Source organism: Rhea americana, unplaced genomic scaffold, assembly GCF_003343005.1.
Source record: "Rhea americana isolate MKP2758 unplaced genomic scaffold, rheAme1 scaffold_53, whole genome shotgun sequence".
NCBI lineage: Eukaryota > Metazoa > Chordata > Aves > Rheiformes > Rheidae > Rhea > Rhea americana.
The window spans coordinates 2,578,145-2,604,285 of NW_028186679.1; the positions used below are offsets into that span (position 1 = coordinate 2,578,145).

General features: G+C 40.2%; 1 protein-coding gene across 8 annotated transcripts in view; it reads right to left on the reverse strand.

Moving 5' to 3' along the window:
- KIAA1217 (KIAA1217 ortholog) overlaps positions 1-26,141 on the reverse strand; it is a 346,927-nt gene that overhangs the window by 14,136 nt on the left and 306,650 nt on the right. For all 8 annotated transcript variants that reach the window (XM_085318332.1, XM_085318335.1, XM_085318334.1 and 5 more), the window contains 6 exons: positions 19,415-19,575; positions 13,373-13,548; positions 6,500-6,630; positions 6,103-6,250; positions 3,958-4,447; positions 3,077-3,257 (listed from right to left, as the gene is read on the reverse strand). In XM_085318332.1, the coding sequence (XP_085174458.1) occupies positions 3,077-3,257; positions 3,958-4,447; positions 6,103-6,250; positions 6,500-6,630; positions 13,373-13,548; positions 19,415-19,575 (1,287 nt within the window). The remainder of the gene's footprint in view (positions 1-3,076; positions 3,258-3,957; positions 4,448-6,102; positions 6,251-6,499; positions 6,631-13,372; positions 13,549-19,414; positions 19,576-26,141) is intronic.

Genomic DNA, 26,141 nt, shown 5'->3' on the forward strand with positions numbered 1-26,141 from the left:
AACAGACAAGTAYAATTCACTGGGTCTGAGTGTGGTCATGATTAAACATGCTACCTTACAAAACCTTCTCTGGTGCCAGACCAGCAGTTGTGTAAATAAGATGGAAGTCTTCCATACAGGATGCTAAAATCTCCAGCCCTTCCACTGAGCTGAAGCATTCTCCATCAGGCACAGCCAGATTGGAATCTATTCCAATCATAGCTTTAGACTTGCACAAAAAGATACAACATGTCTTTAAAAAAATCTGTAAATAGTAATGGCTGCTTTGAGGCAGTCTTTGTACTCAAATAAGCAAATTGTCTTTAGTGGAAGCCACTGTTAACTCAGCACTTGGAAAAATCAGGGCATTATCACAAGGAAAAGCACAGAGAGAGATGAAGGAGCCCAATTTCTAGTACATGTTTTATGGAAATTCCTCATATTTTTCTCTGAACAATCTTGAAAACAAAGATTAGTTAGAGTCCAGAGATGAAAGAAGTATTTATAGAATCATCTGCAAAATTGTATAAAGTGTGTAATTTAATTCTACTTAATGTTTCTCAGAAAGAAAAGAAAAAGAAAAAAAGATTCTTAATCCGGTTCTGTGTGGAGACCAGCTAAGACAACATATTCTGGCAATGTAATGTATCTGGGTTCTGTAGCAAAGCTAGCAAAGGACTCCACAAACTTATGGCCAGTATGTCTTACATTGCTAGGGTAGGTGGTCTCTCTTTCCACATGTTGCTCAGTTTTCTAGTCTACAACAAAGACTGTAGTGTGTTGAAATTTTCTTCTTGAGCTGCAGAAGATTTGGGTGATGCAAGATATTTAATCAGGTATTAAGGAAAAGCTCTGCTGTTCCCTCAACTTATTTATGTGACTATTACAGGATTCATTATGCAGAACAGAAGGCAAATGTTTCAATCTCATCAAATTTCTCTCTAAATCTGCTGGCTGCACACTGTATAAAATTGTATTCTGGAAATGGATTAGTTAACTATGTGAGTTTCAGAAGTTCTTCTCTATTACTGTGTTCAGCACTAAGATGTTGTCAGAGCTCACTGCACCCATATGGTATTTATTTTCACTGACATTTTCTACTCATGCCATGCATTATCCAAGTTAATTCTGTTAATAGCCAGTAACCTCACTGAACAGTGCCAGAATTCTAAAATTATTTTGCAAGATTCAACAAATCTATATCAAACCTGCATGTCAATGAACATCCAAGCAGCAATAACTTGTCAGTGCTAAAGACGTGCCCCGAACAAAATGCTAGATATAAAAATACCCTTCCCAGATGCTATACAAGCCTGTGTAAACAAGTCATAGGGCATCGTTTTGCAGTTGAATAAAATGCTGGTGTCCCACACCTTGAGTGGGGTGTTTAGCTGCAGTCTCCACAGCTCTGTCCAAGGATGTGCTGGAGCTACAGAGGGTAACTGAAGTGACCCAGGGGATACAGGAGGTATCCTGAAGGGGAAACTAGAAAGGCTGCAACTCCACAATTTGGAGAGGGTTAGGCTGAGGACCCCAGGATATGATCAAGGTTTATCCACTGCCTTCATGATTTTATAAAGGGAATGCAGAGCAGCAAATCACAAATAGGAGAACTAGAGAGCACTCACTGGGACTGACAGGAGATCAGAACAAATGAAGGGAAGTGCTACTTCATGCAGTAGGGAGCGAGCTTCTGGAGCTGGCTGCCATAGGAGGCTGGGCAAGCAAATGGTATTAGCAGGTTCAGAGTTGGACTAGAGAAATTCACAAACAATAGGGTCATAATGGATATGAAAAGTAGTAAGCTGGGATAGTCCCTCTAACATCGCTTATCCAACAGTTAGGGGTGCTGGGAGAGTACTAACAGACTGCAGAAAGTGCCCAAGTTTCTGTGTTCCCTGAAACAATATCTCCCATTGCCTCTGTTAGAGACATGCCACTAAGGTGAGTGGACCATTACTCTGACCAAACAGGGCATTTCTTATATTTTTACATTCTTAAATACCTGGGTAAGAATTTTGCAAGTGTCTAATGTCTAGCTAATGAGGTAAATTGAAGGTTTGGATGATACAGCTTCCTTCCCCCTTTAATTTTGAAGAAGTTCAAGCATTTATTTGAATGTTAAATTGTGAAAAAATAGGGCTAGAGAGAAACCTCATCATCTTGCTGCCATGAAGCATGCTCACCTCTACCTGTATTGTTCTTGATCAGTGTTGGTCTAACCCATTTTCTCCAGTGATGGGGATCTTACCTCCTCCTCAGTCAGCCTTCTTCAATGTTTCACTTTCCTTAATAGTAAGAAGTTTCCCCTAATACCTAACCTGAATCTTCCTAGTTGCAATTTAAAATTTCTTCTTGTCTTTATCCATCAGGCACATAAAGTGAGTTGGTCTTCCCTTTTTAAGCAGATATTTATGTACAAGCCCAGAATGTGTATCTAAGCAGCCTTTTGGAATGCAACATAACATTGCATAAAGGTTTGAAATGGCAGAGAATTTATTATGTTCATAATTAAAGCTGTTTCAGTGCTTAGTTATCCTGAATGTTAAAATTTGACATCTAATTATTAATCTGTCTTTTCTAGCTTCAGCTTCCAACTGCTAGAACTCACTGGGACTTGTTTTGCAAAGCTGAAAGGCTTCCTGTCCTCAGAAACCTCAGGCATGTCTTTATCTTCCTTTGATAATACATATATCTATAAAATGAGATTTTAAGTTTCTCATTCCTATATTATTCATCTCATGCTCAAACTCTATACTGTAGTATATAGATACTCCCATTTCTGCCAAAAGCAAGGTGTATTCTTGCTCTCCTCCTCTCAAGGTGTGTTTCTCTCCAGAGAACAAACACCTGGGATTTGTGTTCAGTTGGTTACACACAGTGCTGCCTGCAAAATCAGTGCTTTTGAGATACAGTCCTGTGCCCTGTAAGTAGGACCTACGTTCTTTCTCAGAGACATTCTCACAGGTAGGATCAAGAACAGAGAATCCTGTAAAAAAAAAAAAATTCATAAAAAAAAAAAAAAAAAAAAAAAAAAACCTCTCTTTTGCAGATAGACAACTACTTACTTATCACCATTTACTACAGCAGACCTCACCTGAGACTTCTAACTTTTCCACTGCATCTCCTTTTGTCAGGGTAACTGGCTGGGGAGGCATCTCCAGGTTAGGAATTGACTTCATTATATTAGCCTGAGCCTCTTCCAAGAGCTTCTCAAATTCTTTTCCATTATAGTGATCAAGGTTCTGTCTTTTCTCTTCCCATTTCTTTTCTGCTTTCTAGGCAAAAACAGTAAAGCATTTGTTTATCTTTCTAATTTCTGTTGTGATCACTTTTAAAAATCCACATATAAACATTACGGGTCAACACGGTGAGAATCTTTCAGTTGTAGTCAGCAATTAAAGAAAATATAGTAACACTGTAATTGTGTACTTACTCTGGCCTCCATACAGCACAATCATAAAACAAACTGACAGTGCCCGCTGCTCACTAAAGGCACAAAGGCAAAATTTAAATCAGGGTCACTGACTTACTATATTGCACTGATGATTAATGTGCATGTCTGTAACAGGACATGAGAGTTCAGCTGTGGGTTTGCTGGATATCTCTGTGTGAATTCACTGAAATTTTTTATTTTCTCATTTTTACCTCTACAAAATGAGGGGCATGGGGAATTAATGAATGACTGAAATCCACTTATGCAAGGCCTACCAAAGAATAATATGTTATTGTTTAAAAACAGGCTATTAAAAATTATTTCTTTTATACAGGTTATTRAAAAACACATAGTGATTCATTTTGGTTACATGTTCTTATATTGTCACATCTAAAACCTGAGGATACTTTCAGAAGCATTTTATGACATCAGAGGTTAAGCCTATAAACAATGCTTTTGAAAATCCCACTTTGATTCTCAAGAGTGAGACTGGGAGCCTGGACCCAAAGAGAAGACAACTGGTTGAGGAGAACACACCATACCTCAATCGATACAGCTCGATTTTTGGTACTCGCACTGTGAATTTCCTCGATGAAAAGGCTTTGCATGGTGGCACCATTGACGGAGACGTGCGGTGCYGGAGTGGCTTGCGTAGTCGGAGTTCCTGCTGCTGGCTCCAGGGAGGTGGCTGTGGGGTGGCTGCTCACTGGCAGGCCKTCATCGTGGCTGGCTGTGGAAGGAGAACTCTGACTGTGGTTAACCAGGGCTGATGAGTGCTGGGACTGATGGATGACAACAGGAGAGCTCTGCACATGATGGACTGTCATGTTTGAGAAGGGGACAACTTCYGACTTGACTGATGACACTTGGGACTCTGCTGCAATTGCTGGGAGATTTTGCTGTGTGTGTCCCTGGGCGTGCTTGAGCTCCTCCTGGTTTTTCAGAGCTTCGGCTGTGGTGGTCTTTTCCATAGTGGAGTATTGCACAGCTTGGGAGGGATCCACACCCCTCAGCAGCCCATCCGTAACGTGTCTGCCCAGCCAAATTGAACACAACAGCAAGGCACATCGTTAGCACACASGTCTGTCACAAGCAATACTTAACAAAAAGGAGTCCTCCTTAGGCTTTTGCAAAGGAAAAACAACTACWTCAGAAATGTCACAATGGTGTTTTTCTTCCTGATGCACTCTGTGGTGTGATTTTATAGCTTCCTCTCAGACTCACTGATTCAGATTTTTAAAGRGGACACTCTAATTTGGATATTTTTGCCTTTTAAAATGTTTACAAAGCTTCAGAGATGAACTGGCACTTTTAGACCAACTGGTAAGTTAGGTTGGATTGATTTTAGAGGCAGAACGGAAATTAATTATTTTTTTTAAACAAAACCTAGATAAACAAGAGATTCCTGGCTTATCAGCATGGAAATTGATAGTCATACAGAATCTGAGGTAGGAGTTYAGAAAGTTGCTGAAACAAAGCGTTCAAATGATGCTTCATGCAGGTCTTGTCTGTCAAGAGCTCAGGGTGGAATAAGCTTAGGATGAAAAGCAATTCAACCATTTCTGGCAAATAGTTGTGAAATGGCTGAGCTTCCCTATCTATCAAATGTCATATCTATCCATCAAATGTCATCAGTTTCTCTGTTACTYAAACATGCTTTATGAGTTTTAATACATAATGTGGCTTCAAAAAATCCTTTTGGTAAAACTTTGACATGCATAGCTCATTGTTAATTCCCAAATGGGATGAGGCAAGAAATAACTGTAGTCATTTTTAAGCAAAGAAAGCTAATATGAAACTATGTAGATGGGCAGCTCTCAGAAGATCTGCTATATAAAGCATTTTAACCCTTTGCTAAAACTGATAAAATCATTTACATTGCTCCAGGAGATAGGGGAAGAATGAAAACCCTAGATTCCTTAAAATATTGGCAGTAACAGTACACTTCTGACTTTAATTTTTTTTGTAATTTAAGTAAAATTGATAACAAACACCACCCTTGACAGCTTGGCCTTATTCAGTCAGAATTTTCAGGAGGAATTAAACCCAATGCCTATTGCCTCATACAAATCAGATTTTGTTTGCTCCTTATATATTCTGACAAACATAACTAAACAGTGGTACTTAAGGTACACAAATTTTATCTAATACTTCAGATTTAGAGAAAGTATCTTACCTGCAAAGAACGGAATAAAGAATTCAYGTGAATTCACAAGCATTTTGAAAAATATTTGTTACTTTTTTCAAAACATCCTGGTATATCTGTATCCACTCAAAATCCTTTCCTATGTTATTTCTTATATTTTGGGAGATGCATGTTTCAGTGTCAGATATCATCTCTATTAACTTGGATTGTTGTAAATGTCTGCAGTTATTTGGCTCAGATATGGGACTGATGCCACTCTGTGAGCTTTTGTGTCCAGGTATCTCCCAAATTCAGAAGTTTTCAGRGGGAGCTAGATTCAGTCATAGCATCTAGACAACCAAGGCTGTTGGTCATAGAAGAATCACGGCACAGAGCACAGGAAAGGTTAATCTGATTTCCCTTCAGCAGTCTCTGGGAAGAATTTACATAATACTRCAAACAAGTTTGCATTTCTCAGAACCACTTGACTCTGGGGAGACCAAGAAAACCCAAAGCCAGGCCTGCTTGAGGAAACTCCTTAGCTTTGAAGAAACAAATTCACCTCCTGAGCATGGTAAGGATGTCTGTCATGCTGCGCACACGCTTCAGCAAGCTGTCTAGCTTGTGTGGTTCTTCCTTGAGGAACCTCACGGCTTCTACCTCAATGCGAAGGATTGCACGCATTTTATTCTGCAACGTCGGGAACTCTCCTGCAAAGACAACAACTGTGAAGCTCTAGAGGAAATGATAAAAGCCTCAGGAAGAAACAAACTGACAATGTGGCGAATGTTACATACTTGAGTGTCTGCCTCTCTCCAGGGGCCAAGCAACAAGCCCCATAATCCTAATTTTAAATATTTTTAGAAGTGAAAATTAATGTCCTCAGGTCAAAGGCAAAATTGTTCTCAGCCACAGTGGTTAAAATAGAAGAATTGCAAGGACAAAGGAAAAGTGCCTACCTTTGAGAGTGGCAACAGCTTCTCCCACTTGACGCAAAAGAAAGGCTCCATCTTCAACATCTTTCAGCGTAACTGTCTTGTTGGTGGCTGTGGAATCCTTCTTCAGGTCTTCGACAAATCCCTCCAGCTCACTGATAAAATAGAAAGRTGGAAACGAAACTTAAGCAGGACTTCCACGTTATAATCAAATATGTGGAAAYAAATGGACTAAACAAAAGCAGAAATCTCTCTTGTGACATCTTTAAAACTGATACCATAGGGTAAAAAGAATGGCCAAGGGGATAAAAGGATGCTGGATGCTTATGYGCGCAGTAGAGGATCTATGCAGCTGCCCCAAGGTGTTGAATTTCTTGAACATGCTGCAGATGTGTGCATATTGGCCTTGGGGCAGCTGTGCTGCAAGAGGCAAGTGGGGCAGTGAAGCACATCCAATAGCCAGCCTGTTGGGGATGCAAAGCTGAGAAGAAGGGGATATCCATTTGCACTGCCATGTTTAGCACTCATTTGCACTTACATTTTATCACTGTTGGTGACATATGAAGGAATGCACAACAGTGGAGTGACAGACCGAAAGCTGGTACTAATGACCCCTTGATGCCACCCTGTTTATATGGCCGATCCTGCAAGGCAGAATCCATGAGCAGTCCCAACAAAACAGTATGTGACAGCACTGYGTGCAGCTCTTGGACAGCTTTTGGACTCAAGAACGAATCACCCCAGGTGTTTTTCCCAATCTGTGCTGCTCCATTCTTCCTCAGGCCCCACCTAGTACTCTCTCATCACCTTTCRTAGTACCTTTTCTAGTATTTTCCCTTGCTTCACATAAATTTTCAGACTCCTCCAGTCATATTTACCTGATCTTTGGTGGGGGGCAGGGTCCACATACTTCCATTTAGGGAGGAGATCACATTGCTTTAACTAAAGCTTCCACAAGGAAGCTTACAAAGCACCTGAAGTGCATTATGCTCAACTAAAGAAAACCAGAACAAATAAAACTATAAATACCTCAAAATAACTGTCGCTTGAATATTTGTTCCACAAGAAATCTGTCTCTGTTAAGGTATTTACTTTACAATTTACTAAAAGAAGGAATATTCTGAGAAACAGCTTATTTACACATTAGAAAACAATGCAGAACAGTTACTGAACTGACAAATCAACTGCTTATTTAACCTAATTTTGAGCCTTGTTTCTCATGTCCACTCAGGTAGCTGTTTTGCAATTGCTGTAAGAGAACYGAGGTATGGCCTGATTGCAGAAAAGGTGTAGGGGAGGATTGCCTTCCACACCAGCCACAGGTCTTGCATTTGCATATGTTTCTCTTGTGCCAGCATTGCCACAAGGCACAAGGGAAAAAAATCTAGCAAAAAAATATTTATTTTCAACCAGGTGATTATCTAGATCCATCTCAGTGGACAGGCAGCATGACGAAAAGAAAGGAACAGGTAGCCAGCAACAGGGGATAAACATGAAAAAAATTCATTGCAGCACTAGTCTGCATTTAGGTCAATTTAAGGTGAAAACATAGTTGCACAGAACAAAAATAACAATACAGAAGTATTTCTGGTACGCACACAAACAGAATCATATCAGAACTTGAACATCAAACACATGCAGACATCAAACACATGCAGTAAAGAGTTACTTCAATCCAAAGACTAAGAACTTAGAATTATAAAATAATTTTGAATCGAGAATCACAAGTTGCTTCTGAACTGACCACAAACAGAAGCAAAGGTAAATGATTATGCTCCTATTTTAGGACCTCCCCCCCAAGACACTGCCTTGAGGATGTCTCAGAGAATCACAGTTCCCACTAGCACAAGAGTACTTGCAAGAAACTATTCAAAGGACCACATGATGGCAGCAAAAGAACGTTACTTGGGATATTTTTCCAGTCAAGGAGGCTGCTGTCCCTGTGTCTCCCTTTGCAATATAGGAGGACACAGACAGATATAACCTAGGAAGGAGCTGGGAAAGGAACTCAGTTTTCCCTCACCTCACTGCAAAATGCAAAGGCTCCTGCTGTCAGGAGTGATGCATCCTTTCCACCCAATGTCTGGACATCAGGGCTGAGGACCAGGCAGTCCCAGTTTGGGGATTGTAGGGTGCACCCTTCCCTTTGTTGTTCACCACTGGAAAAGCAGTTTCTCAGATATCCTAATTCCCTGGAGAACACAAAGGTTAAGGGAGAACCTTGAATGGGCTCAAGAGTGGAAAGAAGAGCTGGGAACAAACATGAAGAATGGGCAAATGTTTTGGTAGGTTTACGACATCATCACAAACACAGGGATAAAGTAGAGACTTCCAGCTAGCAGACAGTGTTGTCTTTCCTTCCCTTTTGTTCTTTTGGCAGATGTGGAAGGGGCTAACTATAAAACCTTTGATTCCATACAGCGATGCTATCAAACTAAACAGCTGATCCTGAAATTACTCAAGGGATACCATATTAAACTGCCTCCTGTTGCTAAGCACAAGAGAAGAGAAACTTCAGTCCTCAGAACCCAAAGATTTACACAAGATCAAGCTGTCTCCAGTGTTTCTTTTCTATAACTGGGGAAACAACATGTCTTTAAAGATTGGAATCAGAAAAACTCAGTTAACAGGACACTCACTCTCATGCAGTTTTAGAAGGATGATACATGATAAATAGATTTTTGCATCTATGTTTACCACAGAGGCTGAGGTGAACTCTTATGCTGAGATTTTTCTTTAGACAAAAAGCATCAGAAGAACCGTCTCAGATTGCAATATCAGTAAAAGARGTTACAAAACAAACCAACAAAATTAATAGCAACAAATCACCCGGACCAGATGGTATTCACCCTGGAGCTCAAAAGCAACTCAAGGATGAAATAGTTGAAGTACTAACATTAAGTATTTAACTTCTTGACTAAAATTGCTTTGGCACCAGAGTAGCGGAAAGTCTCATAGATGATAAAAATATTATTTGTTAAAAAGGGGTAGAGCTACTCAGGGAACTGTAGATTGGTGAGTAATTTGTGTAACTGSTAGATATCGTATTAATGAACAGTATTAGTGGACACATGAATAAATGTGCTGTACTGGGGAGGAAGTAATGTAAAAGAATAAAAAGAAGGCAGGTCTCACAAATAAACAAGGTCCTTTGAAGAAATCAACAAAAGTTTGGGGACAAGATGTAGGGAAAAGGCTTTCAACAAGGTATCTGAGCAAAAGCTTTCAAAGAAAGAAAAGTTGCCGTTGGACAAGAGGATTCTCTCATGGATAACATGTCAGAAGCAAAGGGAAGGGATAAGTGGACATCTTACTCAATTAAGGGGGTTTGCTGGTGGGTTCCACAGGGATCTGTGGTTGGACTGGTGCTTTTCAACATATTATAAATGATTCAGAGGAGATGATGAATCAAGTAGTGAAAAAATCTCCAAAGGATATTAAATTATTCAAGAGAATGAAAATGAAAGCTGAATGCAGAGCACTGCACACAGACTGTCTGAACTAATTGACCACAAAAAAAATTAAAGATTAAATTCACTGCGAATATATGCAAAATAATGCACAGGAGGGGGAAAAAACATGAAACTAAATACCACAATAAAACCTAAGTTTTTCTACACAGGAGTAAACTTTGAACATACTGTCAGCACTTGTGAGTGAGATCTTGGCTTTGAAATGGAAAGCTCATGTGGAACCCAAGGACAGAGCGACCATCACCTCACCACTGCATGAAGTCATGGTGTGCTCACAGCTGGAATAGCACGTGCAGGGCTCTCCTCTCTGCCCACTCCTGTCTCACAGGGGTACACTAGAGCTAGAAAGGCACACAGAAAGACAACAGGATGATGAAATGTATGGAATGCCTTCTACAAGAAGAGAAACTAAATAGATGAGGACATTTCAGGCTGGAAAAGACACGATCAAGGGAAGGTTTGGGGGAGAGTCTATGTCATGACTAGCATAGATAGGGTGAATATTCTGCCTTGTATAATGTAAGAGCTTGGGGATCAATTGTCAGATGAAAGATTAAAAAACAAAATAGAAAGAGGCTCTTGTCACCCAAAAAAGAATTACTCTACAGAATTCCTTACATCTGGATGGTATGCACAACAAATTTTACATAAATTAAGAAAGAAAAAACCCTCTAAGTTCATGAAAGGTAAACAGCCCTCCTAGGACTTTCATATATGGGGATACCATCTCTGACTTAGAAAATCCCTCAGCCACAGGTCCATGTGCACTTCATGTGTGTTGCCATGTTATTGTATTCCCTCCCCAGAAACTGCTACCAGACAGCCTCCAAGACTGCTAAGTGGACTGTTATTCTGTTGTTTTTGCTGAGCTTGGTAATTTCTTTTTTTTCTTTTTTTTTTTTTTTTATACAAAAGATGCCTGAAAGTTCTCTTAATAAAAATATAAATTTCAAATTACTATGGAATGTAACAAACATCTATCAGGCAGATTGAGACAGCAGTCTCACATCTCACATCAATATATCATATTGTCACAATTTGCCATTGGTCTGGAAAGTTTTAAGGCTAGTATCTGCAACTCAAATATTGTCATGTATGACACCTCTAATGGTGGCTAGAGAGAAAAAGATAGAAAAAAAGACTAGAAAAAAACTACTCAGTTAGTTAACTTTGAGTGTGCTTTTCACTGTTACCAGCACATATGAATGCTTAGTTTAACAGTATTTCTTGGATTTCATTCGCTATCTCTGAACCGTAATCCAACTGCAACTTTGACACATATGGGCCCACTTTTACAGGCACCATCATGAATAGGCCAATAGAAAACTTGCTCTGAAATTTGACATCTCTGGCTCTTACAGTACGAAACTGCCAAGATTTTTGTTCTTAATTTCCCAGCAATAATCTTCAGAATAGCAGAAAGAAGGATTTACTTTTCCTTACGCTGAGACTTAAAGAAACCAGAAGAATTTTCCTTTTATTTCTTTAGAAGAAAGACTCTCTTTCAGAGCAGCAAACACTTTCATAAGAGTTGCAAAAATCCTCAAGCTCCCTGTCTTACATGAAGCCAATGCACTTATTTAGTCATATGATTTAGAGAAGGTCAAGAGGGCCACAGCTGAATAACTAAGAAGTAGTAATTTTCTTGCCCTGTTGCTTTGCATTTCTTTCTATATTTTGCTGTGCAATTTTGTGATGTGCACTCCTCATTACAAACAGCCATCAGCTGTTGAACTTAAAGCATTATTATCAGATTTGCTTTTTTGCGGGGGTCTGATCCTACAAACATGTAATTACATGGCAAAAATCTCATGAGAAATAACTGAAAAAAAATCAGCTCTGTGATTTTTGTGTGTTTCTAGAATATCTCTAAAAGGGTTGAACCAATATCTATTATCTGTGAATATTCTAAGTAAAATATATTTTGTAACATTAGAAAATTAATGCTATTTTGCCATTCAACATTTCTTAGCTGCACTGTAAATTGGCATAGCATAATATGAGCATGACAATTCTGCCCTTTGATAACTGAGCTGAGGCTGCATGCAAGCAGCAGAAACTCTGAATATGGAACAAATTCCAAGTGTTGATAAAACAGAATCACACTGCAATCAAAGTTGCATCCTAAATGAACAGCTGTAACAACTAACACCATTGCACTTGACCTCATTTAGTATCCCTTTTACGAGGTAGTACTATAAACAAATATCACACATATAGTTCTTTCCTTAGAGAACAAACAAGCTAGGAAGTAAGTAATATGATACATGTGAATAAAATGATGAATAGGAGAATAATCGCTTAAGACCATAACAYGATGTAATTCAAAGCCATAAACCACTTGAGAGGATTATATACACCAGCATGGACTATTACTGCACATTCAACTTTTCTTCACAGAAAACACACACTCTCCCTCAGTAACATTCTACTTTATCTTTATAGATGTAGTATTTTTACTGCAAGTCTTAGTCCTTTGGCAACACACTGATCAACATGAAAGATTTACTTTCCTTTGCTGTCAACAACTGTGCTCCTATGGTTCTTCAATGATCATTTCCAATGAAAAGCTGATTATAAAGCTTCTCTGTGTTATGGAACAATTCTTCATATGTGAATTAAATTCAGTAATGAAAAACAATTAATTATACAGCATCTTACAAATGTCTAGAACTAGTTAAATTGTTTATTGATTTCAGTTTCATCTTGTCTTCTGTTAACTCAGAGCATGGACTAAAACAAACAACTGGATTCCACCAGTCATGATAGACCAAAGTATTGGGAAAGAAGATTCTTATAAAGAGCCTTTACATAACAAAAAAGTGAAAGTATTTTCTTAACTGCAGTTTAGTGTGCGTAAATCCCAATGAGTGAGCCTCAGAGGGATGTTGGTATTGCTGATGGCAATTAAACTTCCATCTCTTATGTATATGTTCTCCTKACCCTCCCATGCAATAACCAAAGTACTTGCTAAGGAAATCAGATTTTGTTGTACTTAAAGTCAAACTCATTACCTTCATTTGCACCCATTTGTACCTTGAGGAAATTCCTCCCTCCTTCCCYGGCCTTGCCCCTCCACCATTAAAATGTAATACTTAAAGTTGAAGGGTAGGGGGAGACTCCCAAAAGATGGTGATCACATTCCTTGCAGGTATCTGGGGACTTCTGAAGAGGTTGAACCTCTTCCTACTAATAGGACTTGCTTGCTGGCCTGGATAAGAGAGACTCCAGTCCAGGATTTGGACAACACAGACACAGTTTTACTGCCAATATCAGCCTAAGAAAACATGGATAAAACAGCATACACAGGTACAAAAACAGCATACACAGGTGCAATTCCACTGAAGGCAAYGGGGAAAGCTAGCACTTTATGGAAGAAGAAGACAAGCTTAAGAAACAAATTCTGAAAAGTTTCTCCACCCACCATAACTTCTTCACAATTTTTTCTTCCTCATTGAGGTATTTCTGCCTTTCTTGTTCCACCAGGTTGCGCTGTCGCTGCACAGGATCTTCAAGCCTCTTCACGGTTTCCATCATTTTGCCATTGATTTCCAGCTCTGCTTTCTTCACCATTGCCCTCAGCATCTCCTGGTTCTGCAGCTGTTGCACAAAAGAAATCAACTTCAATTTTTCCTGCTTGACTGACATCCCTGGCAGCTGAATACATTGCAGAATTCAGAAATAGGTTGGATAAACACAGTCTTGCAGCTAAATAGACCTTTTTCCTTCTTCTTCCTCTCTTTAACTTCACCTATAATCATTATTTCATGAACAAACGTTGAAAAAACCCCAAATTTGATTAAATTCTAATGGCTATATTTAACTCCCAGCAGTGAGYGGACAGACAAAAGATGGCTTCAGTGCACCATCTTCAACGCGTAACTTCTGCAGGGACTGCAGCCCCTCTGTTCTGCTCAATCCAGCATGTATTGAGTATTAATCACGCCTCGCAAGAAYGCCAGAAGCTTGACTTCCACTTTGCACATATCTTGTATGCCATGCCTTGCACTACCTATGCATGTCTGGTGGTAATGTCAAAGCTGGACTGCAGTGCCATTCTTGGAAGGGAATATTTCAGTCTCTCAAATGGCAGAGGAAGGACTGTRCCACCCTGCATAATCTGGTGACGTAGCTAATCTGCACTATATAAGCAACAAAAGCCACYACCTTTTAAATATGATAATTTTCTGAAAACTAAATATGTGAAATTTGCACCCTCTTTCTCAAGAGATTTGKTTTTTGTACATACTTAGCCTGATGTTATGTGTCTAAAGTGTTAGTTTTCTTACTGATATTAAATTTGTTGAACACAACACAGTTAAGGAAGCAAACTGGACTGTACCTTTTGTGGGTAACCCAAGTGCTGCTATGCCCCACACTCACATGGACTGTTTAAGTCTCTTATGCAAATCACAAGACACAAAGTGATAAATAGGGCTCCATCCAGTCACAACTCTAGGATATAGGCAAGGTGAACACAACTCTGCTAGCCTAGCACCAATCTCATACGGTAACAGTTTCAAAAACATCTGTATCACTTCAGAGACTAAGTTCCAGTTTTAAACCAGTCATCAAACTTTCAATTGTCTTCTAAACACTCAGGCTTAACAGTCAAACTACATTTCACATACAGAGAAAAAACACTGCCTAACAGGAGAAATCATAGAAAATATGCAACATGTAAGGCACAGTACAAGGCAGTAAGACTTCTTGCAAAGTTGATTTAAGGGAGCTTCAGAGAATCAGAGAAAAAAGTCTTTGCCAGGTCATTCTTCCTGATCAGTGTGGGAATTAGAGGAGCAAATTCCAGCTTCTCTTTCTGGCTCTACAGTCACTGTGCCTGCCTCTGCCCTCTCCCCGACACGATGTGATGAGAGGGAAGGCAACACTTCAGTGAAGTGTTCAGGGGCCTGAGCTGTGACAAGCAGGAAGTGTTAGCTCTAAATTCAGCTGAAGATAAGTGCAAGTAGTTAGGAAAAAAAAACAAAGCTAGAAACATCTAAAACAGCACAGATTTTATAAACCTTGTCAGCTGCTTAGTCCAGACTGGATTCTTTTGCAGACAGAGTGCGCATTTTTCCCACTATGGGATTAATATTTGGATCTGATAAATGAAGACTCCCTACAGTGGGACCAGCACAGCTATTTGAGACACACACATCTCTTCCACTGTGCCATATCTTGAAGACAGAAAACATAAATGAATGAGTGAGGGAATGAGCATGTAACACTTCACTCACAGTTTAGTCACAGCTCTTTAAAAAACGGGGAAATTTGACACAGGGAAGTGACTGGGAGAATGTGAAGCAACTTGTCTGAGGTCACTGAGAAGGCCAGTGATGGAGTCAGAATTAAGCCTCAAGCATCCAGTATTTCAGTCCTCTGTGTTCCTTGGCYGGCAGCAGCGACTCCAAGTAAACCAAAGGGGGAGTAGGGGGGAAAGAGAGCTTAAGAAATAAAAGGATAGTCCATCAATATTTTAAAAAAATTTGGTAGGCTGAGGAGTCCCAAATGTCAGTGTTTGCAGTGAGATCTTGAAATCTGGGAAATGACTCATCTTGGCCATGGAGATGCTTCTGCCATTCCTCTGAAAATTCACTCAACATCTGGCTAATTCTGGAAAATCTGAGTTTGTCCATGCTTGGGGAATGGAGGCAGAAGATGGGAAGGGAAAGACACGGATGGATGCAGAGAGAGCAGAGGAGCCAAAAAGAGAGAGCAGCGATCATGGATCTGAGCAGAGTAGAGCTCCCAGCCAAAGGACACCCTAAGGCACAGTGGACAAGAGCAGAGGGGAAGGTATGAGGCAGTCTCTGGTCATTACAGCACATTTCCTGCCACAGCCTGGAACTGAACTTGATACTTACCCTTCTTATGCCACCAGGTATCAGGTCTGAAACTCCCTAGATAAGTGCACAGACCAGCTCTGCCAGTTATGCCAGCACCTCAAGTGGTAGATGTTTTGGCGATCTCCTGGGGCTATCCTGGTCCCACAGAGTAGAACTTTTTGTATATCAAGTTTGCTTGAAAACAAGCTAAATATATAATGTTGGGCATTCATGCTTAAGAAAAAACTTTGTTAAAACAGTTCTCAAGTTCTTAAGTGYGCAAAGGTTAGGAAATGCAATGCAGGCTTTCTTGTTGCTGTGAAATGACAATTCCTTGCTATTTAGTGTTAACCTGGCTTATAACTGCAAGCAGACAGAAGGAAAGTTAATATGCTTTTTTTAGAGCACTAGCAGCCTCTCTCTCCTTCATGGAATACCTCTGGCTCTCAATTTTGTCCTCCTTTTGCAGTCACTGCTCTCTCTCCCACTTTTCCCTCACAGGTATCCCAGCATCATCCCTGGCCTTCTGAGAATAACCTGATAATCAGTTTAGTTAATTTAAAATCAATTATTATTCATGAGATAGGTAACTGGAAAAGCAGCTGTCAGTTCACAGCTCTGCTTCTGACCAGCAGAAGAGTACTACATGTCCAACAGGAGCTTGCCCCGTGTGGCTGGGAGCAGCTGCAGGGCCTCCCAGCTCCTGACACAACCACAGGCACAACCACAGYGGTTACTGCTGCCTCCTGCTCTGCATTTATGTGCAATCTACTTTGATATGTCCTAAAGTTACCACGCATAGATCACATACAGTCCCACCGGTACTTTAACACAGTGCAAAATGCATTTGGATTTCCAACTCAGTAATTCTTGTGAGACTATTCATGTGAGTATCATATACCATTTTTGCCAGTATCATTATTACATTTTCCATCCTTTCTCAATCACCTGCAAATAATATGTTTACTAAAAAAAAGTATTCATGTATACACATTCCTAACGCTGAATCTTAATCATATCTAGCTGCTTGCCTTTAAAACGTGTTCAATTAAAGAAAGGCAGGAACAGACAAAAAGGCAGGAATAGACAAAGTTTTAATGTACAAACGAGTTAATGATATATGCTATGAAAATGTACTGTAAGGCTTGTTTTCAAACCTGTCCCTAAGGTTTGGGAGAGYAGAGTGGACTACTCTACTAAATTCATTGTGTGTTCCAGTCTTACAAAAACAAATGCATACAGATCCTGGGCTTRGCTGTGAGGAAAGCTCAATGCCATCCAGAAACTGGTTCTTGAGCATCTCTGAAAATCTGGGATTTTAAGGAAGAAGTCAATGTAGTTGCAATGAGTATCTCTCACTTCTAACAAAAGCTATGATGCAAATGTCATTATTTCAAGACTTTCTGATTAAAACTCGGTCACAAGGTGAAACAGCCTAACCTTTTGGTCRCATCTGGTCATACCTGATGTGTGAATCAATTCACCTGGATCAATAGCTGCTAGTTATGTTTTAAAAACAGGATTTTGCCAGCACAAACAAAGCCTACATGAACGAATGTGTATTTTCTATCTTGTGTTTCTCTCACTCTATTAAGGAAATGAATAACAACTTAAAGTGATAACACCAAGGACAGTATTAAATGCAGTTTTATGTCTTGCTCCTCCTTCTTAGCCATCCTGCCAACTTTTGTGCCTACACTACCATACTTTTCAGTTCTTTGGAAGTGTTTCTTTTAGTGTGTCACTGTACAAAAAATCCATGCAAACAGGAACAAACTACTGACTACCCAACAGAAAGACTCAAACTRAAAAATATGAAGTGCTATCAAGCATATTATGCACACAACCTGGAAAAACATAAAAAAGCCCTTTTCTCTTTTACTTAGAATGAGTTTACAAAAAATGGAGCACAAAATTTTTCTGCCAAGTGTGATATTTTAATAAAATATCTCCCTTTAATTCAAAGTACTACCTGTTCCACTCACTGCAGTGCAAACTGTGAGCTCAAAATTCATCTATTCAGGAAAGTCATCCTCATTTACATACAATATATGACAATCTGCCTTAAACTACAAGTTCTTCTTGGCTATCACAAATTTTCCCATGTCCTATAGGCATGATGCATCAAACTTGGTATCACCTCTGGAAGAAGAGAAGGAAGACGAACCAGATTTAATGAGCAAGCTCTGRATATGCCCTTTTTTTCCCTTTCAAGACTGCCTTGGCAGTATTTATTTGCATGGATGGTGAAGGTTTCTTCACCCTGCGTTACATAATGCCAGGTAAGATCAAAAGCGGGTCTACCACCTTGGGTAGAGCCATGGAGAGAGGCTGCAGCTGGTGCAACGCTAGCTCTGGGGCGAGCGGGCCCTGTGAGGGTGACATGTTTGCTGGCTCCAGCTCCATGCTGCTGTTCCCTCCCGCCTTGCAGGACCCCAAGCACCTTCTGATGTCTCTTCATCACTTTGAACTGAGCACAGGACCTGTCACCACATCTTCAGTCTCAGTCACAGCTGTTTTGCCCTGATGTTTATTCAACCCTTCAGTTCTTTTGCCCTGTTGCTGGTTCATAACTCACTCTCGTCTAGTCAAGGAAGCAAAGGCAAAACATGCTCTGAATTCTCATCTGTATTACATGCTCTAAAATTCACCAGCAAGTCAAAGGAGATTGATATACCCAATACTGTTTCTGAATTCAAAACCTCCCCTGTAGTAGTTGCAGCCCTACAATACCAAATATTTGATGCTGCTTTCCAGGCCAAGAGGACTGTCAGAATATTGAAATTTCTCCTGCTATCCACATTTCCTCACAAGAAATTGCTTTACCTCTTCTCAYATCTTCTGAGACAATGTACAATGCTCTTCTGTTTCTAATTAAGTGAAGAGATGAAGAACTGTACAGCTGCATATCRTTATTATCATAGTGTGTGAGATGAGCAGTACATATTTACATATGTAGCATGAATGTATGTGTCAATGGATGTTTCAGTTAGCAGTTAATCATTGTTTCTTGTAGGTTTAGCAGTGCTGATGTGTTAGGAAGGTACAGGCAAAATATAAGTATGGCAACAAAAAGCCTCTGCAGTAACCACTGAAACCAGCTTTTTGCCTTGCTGCTTGAGTTGGCTATTTTTCTGAATTCTCTAAATACAGGACTTGCAAACTCTGCCTTAATGCATAGCTACTGAACCTCAGCTACATTCAGATTTCCTGACATCAAAGTTGTTTATTCAAGAACATAAAAACTGTACAAAGCAGGGACATGGTTCTTCAGACATGTTTATACAGCACAYAGCATAACAGGGTCCAAACTACAATTACAGACTTGATATTACTGTAATATAAATACTGCTTTAATGTTTAGAGTAATCAAATAAAGCTAAAAATTAAGTTAATTCTCCTGATCTAAGTGGTAGTAGTTAAAGCGGGCTACTACTTCTACCTCTAGGACTATGCAAGTGGCCTATTCTAGAGCAGCATACACTTCTGTGTCTGTGATACTTGGGTCTTCCCTCTTCTATATAGCTCTGCTTCTTAAAATCATTCATATACCGAAAGTAAGAGAGAGACAGACAGACAGACAGAGAACAGGCATTTGCAGATGACCCACTTTCCTGTCATTGCCCAGCTAAGCGTACCTGTAGCTGTTTCATCTGGTGCAGCTGCAGGCGCAGGTCAGACACATTGCGTTTCATGCTGTGGAGGCTCAGCTGTATGGCYGGGGCTCCCACGGTGTGCAGGTTGGCGGCCACGTCCACGCTCCCGAGCCCTGTCTTCCCCCCACACATGGGGGCAGTGCCTGCAAGGAAGCAGAAGCACAAGGTTGAGCTCGCTGTGGGCAAGGTGCATATGCCACCCTCCTCTCCCCGCCGAAGCCACACATATTATTTCACCCAGACAGACAAAAGAGAAAATTACAGCTGCCAATGCTGAGAATCAGCGGGGGACTGGCATCTCTTTATCCAATATGATCATGGGGGGGACCGTACAAAATGGGAGTGTATCTGTGCTGTAGCCTCAGGACTGCTCCCTACCACATGTGGCAGAGATGGGAAAATTAGCTATAACTGCACATTACATAAAACAGCAGACAAATCAAACTGGCATCGAAAGTAGCTTTGGGATTGCCCTCCCAGGAACCATTTGAGAGTGAGTTGACTCCTGAACTGCCTACTTTTTGATTAATTATCACTGGAGAAATTCAGTCGAACTGCCAAGCGTGGGGAAAAGGTTTCTGTGGAGCAACTTGTTTTGCTCCTCAGGGTCTATTTGAATATTTCTATCAGGTGTCTTGAACAGCTATTACTAAAAAGGCATAAAACACAGGAGAAGAGAAATGGTGGTGTGGCAGAGAACTGCTTTCCAGCTGCATCACATCCACCCACTCCCCTTTATTCAGGCTGTCATTTATTCAGGACTGCGTTTAAAAGGAAATAAGCATAAGACAAGGAAATGAGTTGAGCCACACACTGAGAATAACCTTTGGTGTAATTCCAAGACTTTCTTCATTAAAAATTCTGTTCCCCTACACAGCATCAATGTCAGGCTTATTCTCACAGTCTCAAGTAGCTGGGAAGAAGTTTTATTTACAGAATACAATCAAACCCCAGCTCAGCAGCTAATAGTCCTGTTACAACTACCTCTTGGCAATATGCACTTACACACCCATATCCTTCATTATCTCTAGTCTAATGTGTCCCTTCCCCTCTCGTCTCCAACAGGCAAAACTACAGGCTGTCAGGAAGACATACAGTTTCTACATCTAGATCTAGGTAGCCCTGCATATGCCCCTTGTCACACCCACTCTGTCACCAGGCTAAGAAGACAGTATGGCTTCAGCTCCCCAAACCATTACGTTATCCCCATTTCATTTTCTCTATRTATAGAACCAAAAATCTGAGGAAACTGAGTAACTCATCAGTGGATGTGTACAGGCACTTTTGTCCTCATTTGCTCTGACAAGCACACACTATTGAGTTCAATGAAATCAAGCCAGAAGTAGAGTCAAAAGCTTTTCTTTACATGCTGGAGGTAAATTTTAAGTGCACAGAAATGTGCATGACACATTTTTCTCACAGGAATGAGTACACACCTAAGTGTGTTAGCTTTTAGCCTAATCACTCGACCCTGGTTGTCCACTCAACTAGCAAAGTCCCTAAAGGTGCCTGAGTGAATACAGCTTAGCACAACAACAAATTGTTATTCCTTTCCCAATAGGTGTGGATACCTCTAATATAGCATTTGCAAAACTAATCTGAAGAAAAATATTTTAAAAGGAGGGGAACTATATATATTTTTTAYGCTGGGCTATTTTTTATTTAAAAATAGGCTGAAGAGCTTATGAAGAATCATGTTTCTCACTTTCCATGAATTTGCAGTTCCTATCCGTAAGAGCACAGGCCCCTCCGGCTGCACCCACGYTGCACACTGTATGTACGCCCCACGCCATGGACTTCCGGAGACAAGCACGAAGGAAAGGCTGCTCTAAGCCGCTGCTTGCTGCTGTAATGCTATACCCTACCTAAACACGCTCCAGCTAGATCCACACAGTGCTTCAACGACGACACTTTTCATCTCACTGCCRACCAAACTACTGCACGTTTTTGCTATACTTCAGTATCATTCAATACTCTCTTGACTTTCAAAGAGCTGCTTTACACAAAGCAGCACTCCAGAAATRAACAGTCCTTGTTCACTGCCATTCTGTACCCACTATGTGCTTCAGGATAATATATGCCAATACTTCTCTGTCTGTAGGTTCACTACAGTTTTCTCTATGGTCATCTCACTGCTTTGCTCCCACATGTGCTATTTTTTGCATTTGTTTTTAAAGGAAGGGTATTTAGTTCATAAAYCTTACAGACAGAAACCTCCGGAGAGCCTGAAAAATGTGGAAAAGCCTCCAAGAGTTCTGATCCTTAGCCACAAAGCTGGACTATTTTTGAAAGCACATCTACCTTTCTGCTATTCTTTGCCTCAAGCAAGAACTTCAAAACCTCAGCTCCCAACCCTGTGATGATGCAGCTGGCCTATGTTCAGTTCCCTGCAGTCTCTCCCTCCCATGCTGGACCCCAGTCAATTCACATATTTTCTCAGAAAGGGGGTGCCTGCTTTCCTTATCCTGTAGATGGACTATGATCAGCTTCTGTAAACAGTAACACCTCCTCCTCCCTACAGACCAGTCCCCCTTCTCCTCCCCTCCACTACCTTGGAGTACCTCAACGTACTGTCGGCTTCCAGAATGTCCCTACTGCAGCCTCTGAAGCACAACAAGGGACTACCAAGGGCACAAAACAACCACAGACCCTCAGCGAGCAGGAGATTGCAGAAGGGATCAGCAGTTGATTCCTCCAAGATTCACATTTTCATCAAAAAGGAATAAAAGGGCAGCTGAATGAAGGACTGCTTTATCTAGGGAGCATAGCTGTCTCTTGGAAATAGGCCCAGGCTGTAGCTTTGTGATTAGATGTACAGCCAGATGGATTTAAGGGAATGAAATGATGTTGGCTGTGGAAGCAGTCTACTGAAGAAACCCTTGCTGGAGCTAGGTAAGGGGGGCCTGAGTACAAAAAAAMCTCACAATTTCATAATATTCTAGATGCAAAGCAAATGTTATTTTTTTAATTATTACAAAGGTTAATGAATTCAGCTGCAAAGTATCTCCATTTTTAAAGCACTGGGAGAACTGAGGCACAGAAAGGCAAAATGCTTGTTATTTGCCCAAGCCCAGGGATGTAAGCCATAGCATTTCCACTCCCTAACACTAGACCTTTGCTACACTTGCAAATACACTACTCTCCTTTTTTTTGAGAATTTATTTTTCTTTCTTAAATGCTAAGACTGTTTTGAAGCAGGCTAGAAAAAAAGGCTGCCAGAAGACCCCAAGCAGTGTTTCTTCCAAAATTACTCATCTCCTCATTAAAGAGTCATTACATTTTCAAGCATCATTTGGGGATACATATCACAGTTACTCAGTTCCCTTATCATCACTTTGGAATCCACTAAACAAATAGACAAATGCAATGATAAGGTTGCAACTCCATCATTAACAAGCTATTACGGCCAGATACTAGAGCATTCTTAAAAGAACAAAAGTTTCTCTATATTCATGTGCAACTTTGACAAAGTGWTTCAGAATGAATTTAGGATCACGTTATACCTGTAAATGCTGATAGAGTTCAAAGACTGGCATGATCTGTTTTCTGCAGAGGATCCAAGATAAGAAAACTTATATGGAAAATCTTTTCAAATCAGGGATCATTACAGTAATGGCCATGCATATAAAAAAGGCAGATAGATATGTAGAAAAGACATGATCTTCTCTGGCTAACACAGACCACAGACAGTGAGGAATTCGTTCTGAACTTCTCCYTGCCCCCATCTCCTTCTCTTGATTTGTACTGGTGCTGTTACGCAAAAAGAAATACTCTTTGATCCCTTTTTCAGGAAATACTGAAATGTCCTCCCTCCCCTTCCAACAAGGCAGCAAATGGCACGGAAGAATTGCTTTTGTGGTGTTCTGGGATTTAATCAAGCCCAGTTTAAACAATTTAATCAATTGAAGCAGAAATCAATCTGGATTTAATTACCAATCTCACTTCTTGTTGAACAAAATACAATGGAAAAGAGAAAGAGAGCAGGTGAGCATTTCTTAGCCTAAGTGTYAGTAATCTCGAGGACTATCTTTCCAGTATGGTTTATGTTTTGAGTCACATGCTGTTCCTAAATGAAGAGTCACTTGATGCCATTCACTTTTGAGGAGCTGAAAATGGTTACAAGCATTCAGTTATGGGATTTCTCTCTAACATTAGTAGGAGAAAAAAGCTAACGCTGTGGAAGGTTGCTACACTTTGCCCCCCATCTTCCAGTGAAATAACTGAACTTAAAGCAATAAAACACAAGAAATGCAGACAGCATGATCATTACAGGCTCATTTTCCCCAGAAAACAAGCATTTTTAGTTTAGTTCATTAATATTTGATGCTAAAGAACCCTCCACAGACTGGGAAAGCAAAAACATCTTCAATACAACAATTTGGTTTATATGAAATACCATATGGAATTTTCAAAATCCAGATATAGAGAGATATTTGCATTTAGAATTTAGAGAAATTGRTTTCTTTCCCTTCTAAAATGAGCCAGTCCTATATTTTTTGTGTGAAATTCCCCTATCACTGAAACATATACTATAAAATACAATGTTGGATCAACATTGATGAGCCAATTTTTTCTTGCACAGGTATTTTATTCTTCAGGATGGGAAGCAATTCACGCTTCTGCTTACCAGTGCTGTAGAAAGGACCACTCAATCAACATTTACACCACTCTTCTGTTAAAATAGTCTTTGAAATTACAAAAACTGGTATCTCAGTACACAATTGTTAAGTGGAATTGTATATTGAGAATGCCTATTTTGTAATAGCTATGCTTAATAAAGATTGGGATGAACTGAGGAACCAAAGAACGCTCAGCAAAAATGTCTCTGGATGCTGCAGACACACATAAACCCAAACATATGTACACAAAGGAGAAGCATAGCATATTCTGACAGATTGCATATACCTTTCAAGTAAGCAGGGACTGCATTGGCTTATTAGGCCCCGCCATATGTAACTTCAAGAGCAGGTGCAAAAGCAGAATATTCTATTAGAATAGCAGCCTTCAATATTAGCTGGATGTCCGTAATAATACCAAAGCAGTAATATATTGTGGTCAGCATTGTATCTTGTTTTCCTTATGTGCTACAGCTTAATTTTCTGAACATTCTGTGGCTGAGTCACACTGGAAGTGCATGATATAGGGATGCAGATGCTGGAGTTAAAACTATACTTTATAGCACTGATAGAGCTCCTTGCAGTCAGCCAGCCACATTGCCCTATCCCTATCTTCTCAAGTGGTCAGAAGGACATCTCTTGCACAACCTAAGTGCTGCTGCTCTTACTCATGGGACAGATACGGTCATGGTGTGTGACGCAGTCAATGTCTTTTCATTACATGACAGGTGTTGATCTGATCTTCTGACCAGCAACCCCATACTTGAGCATGCAGCTGTTACATCTCAGGGAAAGCCTATAATTTTGTCATTTCATGGGCTTAGTTTCAATCAAACAACAAGGTAATGAGTGAGGAGTCCTTAGGGAAGAGGGTGTCAGAAAAGAGCTGCTGGTCAGGTGAACTATGTCACACACACACACACACACACACACACCACAGAATAACTTATGTCGAAAGGGAACTCTGCAGGTTATCTAGTCCAAGCTCCCACTCAAAGCTGGGCTCCCTTAGATTATGAAAGTATTGATTTAAATTAGCACAAGCACAGGGAAGGCTGAAAGGCCTAACAATAATACAATACAAAGAGGAACACAAGGTGATGTATGTGCAGATTTTAATGGTTTTATAAGTGCTTCATATAGGATGAGACCTACAAAAGCAGAAAATACACAAATCACCAGTGTGTAATGACACTGAAATAGGGAAACGTGTAAGAGCATTTTGTAGCCGTTTTGAAAAACGATGGACTTTTCAGCTCATCAGTTGTCTGAAACTCATAAACTAAAACTTCTTTATAGCCTTAAGTATTGTTCTCCTCATCCAGAGGAGATGTGGTAAGGTAATGGAGAGATGGAACAGGGCCAGAGGATGTCTTGGGAGCAAAGTTCCCATACAAACACTTGGATTGCTCTTCTGCTTATGCTCAACAGTTTTCAACTCTGATTTGATTTCTGTTGATTAGGAGAACATGCCACAATTTCAGAGAAACAGGAATCTTGAATGTGAACTAACATCTCCAGCAGAAAGGCTAGTTAAGAACAAAATAGATTTGCTAATAAATGTATGTGGTTTACTACCTGCCAGAGCACAGACCTCCCTGTGGGAATTGCATTACCAGGAAGTGGGGAGCTGCCTTCATTTGCATTCAGTGCATGACAAATGGTAAAGAGGAGGCAAATAAACGCACATACACACACCCTGCAGACATGCAGAGCAACAGCCCCTGCACAAGGAGCACCAATCACTCAGAGATTTTCTTTCTCAATAGTCTTACTAATCTTACTCTAACTTTTAAATGTTTAAGAGCTCTCCATGTAGGAGCCTAAAGTAAGACCAACTTTTATTGGCTTCATCATAACTGAGACTTGCTATCTTGCTAACTGCAAAATTCCTTAGCATTGTTACACCTGTAGCAACCTACTGACAAAGTGACTTCAGGGAAAAATCCAGGTGACTAGAATAGGAATGAAATATTTAGTGGTCTACAGCAATTTCAGAAGTGTGCAATTTAATTTAGAATGTTATCTTACAGGTTTCATTTTCTACGTGCAACAAAACAGTTCTATTGCAGGGTTTGAATTACCTGCTGTAA